We start from the raw sequence: 9,489 nt of genomic DNA on the forward strand, positions 1-9,489 counted from the left end.
AAGTCTCTCATCTGCAATAGTTCTTCCATTCACTCCTTACGCCTAGTAACTCACAAATATACATTGGTATACTACAGTATCTAGATGCTGTAGTGCTAGATCCTCTTCTACAATACTATACAAACRTAACACCTGTGTTTTATATAACACAACACACACACAATATTTTAATTAGATTAAAAGAGCCAGTCCAGTAAAAGCATAAAGGCAATACTAGTCTGTATGAAGGGAAGTTACCACTTCAAATACATAATGTTTCAGTATGCCCTTACCATGAGCAATAATTTTTTATTTTTGCTTTTTGGCAGGAGGTCTGAGAATTACTTTGATAGTCACYGAAAATTTAAAAGCTGCTAGCTGCCCAATCAGTATAAATACTTACAGGYACCCTCATAAGTGCCTACAGCTCTAGCCTTCTTATTAATGTGTGTTTTTTTTTTTTTTAAGAGGCAGAATTGCTCCCACAAATTAGAAGTCCTCTAATTTTAAGATAAATAATTAGAATAAGTATCTTGAAGTAATATTGCTTCTCCTGAAATTTTAACTGTCCCAGCTGACTAAAATCTATTTTAAACTACTGGTTTKATAATTTTTATTGATAGTGCCAGCACAAATGACAATATTTTTAAGCAAAAAGTTGATTTCCCACCCATCCCCCCTTCCAAAGCACAATGGTAAGCTGAACTCATTCAGAGGAAAAATAAATGGATGAAGATACAGTATCAAGATTTGGGTTGCTTTTAAGCATTTTGAAATTTCTGAGTAAAAAAGAAATCCAAAAGCAATGACCACAAAGATAGTAAAGTGTAAGACAGTAACAGACTGCATCTGCTCAGATAGGAAAGYGTTATGCTAAACTTGTGCTATAAAATCTTATTAGCGATTGATAATTCCAAATTTGTGTATTCTCAATGAAACACCACGTGTCTACCAYCTCATGGATTTCTAACCATCATGTTTTGTTTACATTTGAAATTATTTGAAAACTCTATACTCACTTTCTCTGTACTCGATCTCTGCCTCTTTACGTCGTTTTCTTTCTCTAGCAAGAGCTTCTGGACTACCCCAAACTTCAAGAGACCTGCACAGAGTAAAAATAACTTAACAATGGTTCTATTTATACAAGTTACAACTGATGAAACAACACATTTGTAAATCTGTAAAAACAGAACATCATTCTTTCTGATAAAGCAGTACAGACTATTTTGCAGAATAAAAGGTTTGGGGAGAAGTGTTTCATCTTTAGACACATAAAACATACCCTTCAGTTGTGTATGCACCATATAATTATTATAATAATGGGAATATAAAATGCGTTCAGAAAGAAAACRGAAAATACTATTGCCCTTTTACATTGTAAATCTGACTTTAAAAATCTCTCTCTCTCTCTCTCTCATATAACCCATTTAGATGATGCAACTATTTTTCTTCATAAAAATGTACTTACTTTGCCTCTACGTCCGATCTCAAGTACACAGTGAAAGTCTCAGTGTCATCATGGGGGCTTCGTCGTTTAATTTTCCTCAGCTGGTCTAAATCACTAAAGAAAGTGGACAGTTTAGTGAAAGAAAAAAATCGCATTATTCTAATCTTACTTGTGTGTCTGTGTTCCCACTCCCCCTTTGGCCTGCAAGATAAACACGTGGTCATATTCATACAGATAAGTTGCTTTAAGAAGTCACTCAGGAGATATGCAAACTAAGTGCAAGTTCTTAATCCAATATATCAAGGAAGCAGAGCCAACTTTAACCAGTTATGATTAGGTATATTGCAAAAGTGTTTATAAGAGTTACTGTGCTAAACCAYGCTACAATAGTTTCTACTTTTAAGGCACATACAAGCAAATACAAGCATTCACAATTTATATTTCACCTCAAACACACCATACCTGGACTTAAGACAGAACTCATTTATTGCTCTGACTCCAGTGATGAAGTTATTCTGTGTATATTTTGGTCCATACTCTCTCTTTTTAAGGACTGCTTTCACTTAAAAACAGGAACAGATAAGCAGTTAAGTCATTCACAGAGACTACAGYAGAAACTTGAAAAGGTAATTCAGTCTAATATCATGGTACCTCTAAAGTGGAGAGCTGGGATAGAAAACTTTTTCTTCATTATAAGGAAAGCTCTTGATGGTGGAAATAAGTAAGAGTAGAAGGACTCTACCTCTAGCTGTGCAAAGAATGCTATTTTGAATCTGCAAACATTGCTTATGAACAAAGTTTTAGTTCAAGGCCCTCAAACTTCCCACACACTTACTGCTGCTGTCAGCTACATCTCCAACTAAACATCAGAGATGGTGTTTGGCTACTAAGATAGCATTCATGTACAGCAGTTTGGAAACCTTTGTTCTAGCAAGTACAACAGCATCTTAGAACTTTTTTTTCCCAGTACTTAGCCTACTCTACAAAAGAATTAAAAAAATGGCTTTCTGATTTCTAGATCATATGAAGAACTGAGATAGGCTGCATAACATGGTTTTTCCTCAACTATTACTTTCAAAAYAGCCACACTTAATATTGAAATTCATAACAATTAAAATATACATTATTTATTTATAATCCTATACACATCTAGAAAACTTACTCTTATCACATCAGACTTTTACGTACAAGAAATAAAAAGAATACCAGACTTATTTAGAAATAGGATGAGTGGAATTTCAAACTCGTCCTATTGTTCCCTGCTTGTCTATACATATAACTTCAATAAATTTTCAAATTCACCTCACCRTAAACTTACTTCTGTTAAAACTGTTAAGTAGATTGGAAAAAGAGTTACAATTGTTGAAGGACATGATATTATAAGAACTGAAAATATTYGAAAATAGGAAGCTTAGATTCTGCAGACAAGATGACTTACGAACGCAGACTTTAACTTCCTATCACAGGAGCTTACACAACCCTTTCTGTATTTCATTCAAATCTTTTCCTTGAGTCATAACAAACTTGAAGAAAAATTTTGCACTTAAAGAGCTCAAGAAAAGTTTTGCACAGAGTTCCACATTTTCTCATTTCTGAGTTTTGAAAGCTTCAAGGTAAAACCCATCRTTTGATACTTCACAAATGTTACAAATAGCAGTATTTACCAGGATCATCTGATTTCRGTCATTCAGTTTGAACTTAAACAATTGTTTTTGAAGTATTTGAGTAACCACATTCATCCCACAATACTCTTAAGCAAAAGTGTCAAAAAAAATAGAAAATAGTTCATCATACACATCACTGTATGAGCATTTTTAAACAGGAAGAACGCTCCTCTCCTTTTCTTATTTAAAATACACAACGTATCTTAATCTTAGCAAAAAATAACTTGATTTATCAAATACTTTCCAACCCATTTTTCAGAAATACAGGATTTTCGTTCAGTGAAATTTACCTATAACTATTTTAACATAGTAGCAGATCTCCACAATTCTACCCCAAAGTTCAAATACCTGCATAAAATTGATGTTAAAAGAAAAATATATCTAGTTCTCTTACACAGACAAATGCAAACACATAAGATGATGTAATTACAACTCCTTAAATAGCACAGATTAAGATCAGTGTTCCTGTAGTATTAAATAATAATTGCATTATTTTAGCAACATTTGGAGCAGTAAGTGTCTAARTCACAGCAGTTTGTGAAGACTAGAATCCCACTTTCAAAATACTATCAAATTCTTAACACAAATATTCTTGCTTTGTGTCTATAATCTAGAAAGAGACAAAAAGCCCTTTTCACTAGGACGATGTATGTATTTTTACAATTACTTCACAGTCTTACTGTTTCTAATTTCTCCTATCTGCCTTGTATTTTCCCTCTAGATGCATATACTTCAAGTGACAACAGACCCAAAGAAATTTACGTAAAGGATGCAGACAAAAATATATGAAAAAATAAACACAGGGAAATACTGACATCAGCTTGCTAGTAACCTATATTATTATTTGATGTTTCTTTTAAATTGGGAAAGAGACAGGAAAGAATTCTGACACAATTTATAGTCTGCTGAATCATTCGCAGAGGTTCAGCTTTGAAACCATTGCATAGATTTTTTTTTTTTTTAAGAATGTAATAGAAAATTATTTTTTTTCTGGTCATTTTTTCCCCACACACATGATGCTAGGAACAATCAAAGTGCAGGAGTTTTTAAAGGATTATTCTCACAATAAAAAAATAGAAACTAAAAATACAGATAGAAAGAAATCAAGTCATGATAAATTAAGAAACACAAAGCCATCCTTTTATTCTATCCATTTATGTTTTTAAATAATGTAGCTAAAGGCATAGAAGTGTATTTACTGCAGGCATGAATGGAAATATTACAGGACTCCGATTAGACAGTTCATGTGGTCAGAATATATTTAGAAGCAACACTGATTAGATTAACTCAGCAATAAGAAGGAAGACAAAGATTTAGAACACGGTGTAGGGGAAGATCAAGTATTCAGTTTAGCCATATTAGTCTAAGATGGTGAATGGACATGGCTAAAAATATGCAAGAAGGATGGGCTATGATAACAGATGAGAAAACAAATTAGTCTTTCCCTCATAAACTAATCAGCTTAATGAAGTAATTAAAAAACAATCATTCTAGGGTGAGCAATTAAGAGGACTAATGCTATACTGGATTTTTCAGAAGACATTTTCAAGCAACTGGGCACCRAACAAACTGATACACAAGTGGTTTTTTTTCTTTTTTAATAATATTCCTGTAACTTTTTATTTAATCAAAGTATCAGAACACATAGTTACACTAGCCCTACCTTATCTGACTAATAGCAGACAGTATTAAAATTATGATACAGGAAGTACTTGTTTACCTTTCACTTGAATTGGCTCTTTCAGAAAAGATTGTTTTTGACCTACACTGCTRGCATCTTGTCCTGTAAAATAAAAATAAAAGTTATTGCATATGTGTAAATACTTTTTTTTTTTTTAGTAAAGAGTTAGGTTGACAAGATAAAAGCATAATATAACTTAATATAGCTTTCCATCGTGACAATTAACAATTTTTTTTTACTAGATCTCCAACACTTAAAAGACTCAAAAGATGTGAGCTAGATAATAAGACATCTAACTTAGCATTGATTAGTAAATTCCTAACAGCTTGCAAAACAGTGCAAACCTGCAACATAATACAGAAAGATCCGGAAATTAAATAAGACAACAACTGTGCACTTAAAAGTTTGGAATAATATCTATATCTATCTATATAGATATATATAGATATATATATAGATATATATATATAAAATGAATATTATTCATTATTAGATGAAAAAATATAATGAATTATGACAGTTTATGACAGCTCATCACCAAAATTTCATGCGGTTTTCAATATGCAATCATAAGAGGCTGAAGCTTCTTAACATACAAAAAAAMCTAGCTTTTTAAAATACAGAATGTTTAAATCAAAATCCACAACTCATATCACAAATTGGAATTAGAGTTAAACCAAAGTATTTTAATTGTTTAATAGTATGATGCAACAAAAAGTCAATACAATGTGTGTATTAATATGTATCTTTTCTGTAAAACAGAATTTACAGTACTATGAAGTGAATCTTAATATTTGGAAATTCTTAWATTCCAGCAATTTAACTGAGATTTCTAATCACAAACTAGAAATGTCAGAAAATCATTCAGACAAATATTGTATGCTACTTTCACACATCTCACCGTAGCTTTCAGGACAGTAACCTTACACTTCTGATACCTAGAACCAACATACCCTTTCTTTTATGCTCTAATGCTAACTCTGGAGGTTTGCCAGGCATCTGCAGTCATTAACAAAACTAACCTTGCTGAAAGTGATAATCCAAATTTGAAGATTCTTCAAGAACATYTGTGTTGTTTAATGAGATACACTTAGCTTAACAGGTGACATAATTTACGCAACAGYCAGATAGCATCAAAAGCTTTGGCTACATAACTATATTTTTCATCCGGCGATTAGTTATGCRCTTAAGAGCAACTGAGAAGTAAGTGTAATGACAATCCAAGTGTACATTCTTGGAAGAATAAYAGTAACAAAAACACTTATAAGTTTATGAAACTGATTTTACCACACAACAAAAAAATGCTGGATTATAAACAATCTGTCTTCCCAAAACAGTGATCCCTATCAGTTATTCTTTGATTTGAACAACACTAAAAAAAGACTCCTTTGCTTTTCTTTTCTATTCATTTCTTACCAGATTTAAAATATTTGGCAGCCAATCTATCATTCTTTATGATAACAGACCTCAGCCAAGATTGCTTAGAAAAAAAAAYGAGTGAAAATGTGACAAGTCATTCTCTAGCATTTCAGAAATTCTTCATGCAAACTTTCATCTCACTAAAACATATCAGACCAACTCTATTTAACAAAAGAGAAAGTCAGAAAGTTTCAGAGAAAAAAAAATCACACAAATAAAAATTTATACCTCAGCACTGAGATCACATTAAGCACTCTTTTGAATTTTACTACCTTGGACTAACAGCTGGACAAAACAACAACAACAACATTACATCAACAAGAAAAAATATAGACTATTTCGATTCAGGACTACTGTTCTTCAGACAAGCAAAGGCTGAAGATAATGGTACTTTCAAGATGAAYACATTAATGTTTTCAATACTACATTAATAAGTAAAGCATTCCCTAAATTTACTGATAAGAGGAATGGAGCTTCAAGAAAGATCTACAATATGCTAAAGATTAAAGTTTCTGGAAGAACATGGCAGTCATTACAAGAAGTACATAACCTTTTCATAATCCTATCAAAAAAYATGCTTTTTATAAATCAAAAGTAGTAATATGTCTATAATGGATATGAATGCGGTATCCACAAAGTATGSATAGTATGGCCTAGTACGATCCAAAGCCATACTACTACAAAGGGCAGTGTCTCTTCTCCCACCATTTCAGAGACAGTGAGTAGGATCAGCTTGCTGATCCAACTGAACACTAACTCAGCAAAACAAGAAAAAAAAATGTCAGGCTCAGTAAACCTAAACAATTGTTAATGCCAACACATGACAGTATAATCAGATAGGGATGGGAAAAGGTGGTAACACCCTTCTAATGACAGTTAACAACTATGTAAGTTTAAGGCAATCACGAAAGCAATAGTGCTAAACTCTGTTTTCATATGTCCAGTGTTTAAGAACACCAGCACCTGTACATTAAGCATATGAAAATATCAACAATTACAAGTTATTCTGTGTTCTTTGGATGTATCTGGCAGAAGCCTCTGCAAGATTCTCCATCCAGCAAACACTGTCAGCTCAAGACTTCCTAACAAATGGTCTCAATGAATATGCTCTTCTAAAAATCCAACTACATCTCATATTTCACAAACAATATCTGTTAGTATTACAACAACATTTAATATCTACCTTTTAACTTTCAAACATCAGGAAAGGAATACTCTCAGATGATTACTTTTACTAGCTTTTAAAGACTGCTGCAAGCCTCAGGAATTTACAAGCTATAAAAGTAAAAACTAATACCTGCTAACCTACCTTAACAATAAAGAGAAAAAAAAAWTTCTTCAGTAAATCATTCAGTTTTAGAGAAGAGAGCTCAGAAAGAGAACTCTTATTTTTAGAATCTTTACCATCTCTTAAGCATACTAGTCTTTCAAACACATATCTGTGCAGTGCTACATTTAGTAAGCTGAAAAAAATAGATAACACAGGGATTGAGCGAGGATGAGACAGCTTTGAATTTCTCAAGCCTCTAACTAGTACAAAATTGACAAGCACATCAAGGAGCAAGGATGGCCAGGTCATCCTCATTTTATCAAATTTTTATTGTGAGTGTTGCAGGTGTAACCACTGACAGATTAGAGAGTTCTGGTAGATGAAACAGCCCAACCTTCTTCATCARTTATCTCCAGCCTAATCTGAAGAAGTCACAATGCTCAGTATTAATACTCATTTAGTCTTTAGCATCAGTTCACTTCACGCAACAAATCCGCAATGCTACAAAAACAGTTCAATTGAGTAACCAAAACGGTAAAAGACAAGTGATACATTCCATCTATTACCTCTTGAATTATCTAATCCCTTCTGACATGCACACTTTATCATCGTAACCAAGCGCTATTACCCTAAAAATATTTAAAGGAACGTCATTCCGCCCTGCTTATACATTTGAAATTTATATATGGCATGCCCAGAAGCYGTAAATATTAGAAGCTCTGCAGCTGTAGTATAACAGTGAAAAATACATCAATTGTTACTTAATTAAATTTTTACACTTACATAAATACTCTTTACTTTAGTCTTAGCACTACGAAAACTGAAACAAACAAAGACCTGTTCCAACTTTGGGCACAGTTTCTTCAGGGGCTGATACATTTGTATCCTCTGATCCAACATCTTTTTTCTGACCATTTGAGGTATAAACTCTCACTTGGCTCATCAGCTGCACAGGCAGACGATTGCAAGGGATAACATAAGAAAGACTCCCACTTTTCATTGAAGTCTGCCATCCTAMGAGAGAGAAACGAAAAGATATGTTTCAGACAAATCATTTTCAATACGAGGAAAAAGTGATTCCAAAAAATATCAACATAGACAATAAAAAGTTGGCTTTTAGTAATGAACTGTGCCTATTTTACCCATGTTTAGGATTTCAAAATGGGAATAGACAGCATGCTTTCACTGTGTCCATTCAAACATCCATTTTTAAGTCATTCTAACACGTTAGKTTTTTCTATACAGTCTCACTTTCACTTTTTTTCAAATACATCTAGATGATCTTAAGAAAAAAAATWATAAAAAGCAATTTGACAAAATTGTTTTATTGACACATTTTGTATTCTAGTCATACTGCATCAAAACTCAAAAAAAAAGCAAACTATTGATTTTAAAGAACAATCACGAATTACTATGAAATATCAGCCAGTACTACCCCTTCATTTTACTCCATATATGCTCTGTACCAACCATAACTTACCAACTGTTTAACATAGAGTGTAATTTAAGATCAACTTACTAAAGCAGTAATCTATGAAAATACACTACATGTGTAAAATATTTTACATAGATTTGGGATTATTCTATGCACCATCTTTGTAAGYTGCAATATAAATACGTAAAAAGCCAATCAAGAAGTCAGCCCCGGTAGGCAGTTGCCAATCTTAAAAGACTAGCTGAGAATAGAGCTGTATGCAGATCTGGCCAATGGACGTTAACAAGCAGTTTCTTTACGGCAGCACATACATATGTTTGGTTACACACGTATGTTTATACGTATTCATTGTAATTCAACCACAAGCGACTGTATGAAGGGGGGTAAAAGCAGMCAGAATTTTAGCTTCCGGGGATCCGTGGCCTAAAGGAGAGGCCGCAGGACTCACCGTGGCAGGCGCGGCGGAGCGGCGCCGCCTGGCACCGCACGTACAGCCGGTAGAGGCTGCGGCAGCCGCGCCGCTGGGCGGCCAGGGCCGGCAGCATGGCGGCGACCTCGCGCAGAGCCCGGCCGCTGCCCGCCGCGCGCCAGGGG

The 9,489-nt window shown here is 33.7% G+C and overlaps 1 protein-coding gene across 3 annotated transcripts in view; it reads right to left on the minus strand.

Moving 5' to 3' along the window:
• Window positions 1-9,477, minus strand: part of SLC30A9 (solute carrier family 30 member 9) — a 32,915-nt gene extending 23,438 nt beyond the window's left edge. For 2 of the 3 annotated variants that reach the window (XM_085322752.1, XM_085322751.1), the window contains exons 1-6: window positions 9,344-9,473; window positions 8,298-8,474; window positions 4,811-4,873; window positions 1,889-1,988; window positions 1,448-1,540; window positions 999-1,081 (exon numbers count right to left, since the gene is read on the minus strand). In XM_085322752.1, coding sequence (XP_085178878.1) covers window positions 999-1,081; window positions 1,448-1,540; window positions 1,889-1,988; window positions 4,811-4,873; window positions 8,298-8,474; window positions 9,344-9,440 — 613 coding nt within the window. In that variant the 5' untranslated portion in view covers window positions 9,441-9,473. Of the gene's footprint in view, window positions 1-998; window positions 1,082-1,447; window positions 1,541-1,888; window positions 1,989-4,810; window positions 4,874-8,297; window positions 8,475-9,343 lie in introns of all 3 variants that reach the window. The other variant, XM_085322753.1, reaches the window with a different exon arrangement.
• Window positions 9,478-9,489: the final 12 nt, after the last annotated feature.

This window comes from Rhea americana, unplaced genomic scaffold (assembly GCF_003343005.1).
Source record: "Rhea americana isolate MKP2758 unplaced genomic scaffold, rheAme1 scaffold_8, whole genome shotgun sequence".
Classification (NCBI taxonomy): domain Eukaryota; kingdom Metazoa; phylum Chordata; class Aves; order Rheiformes; family Rheidae; genus Rhea; species Rhea americana.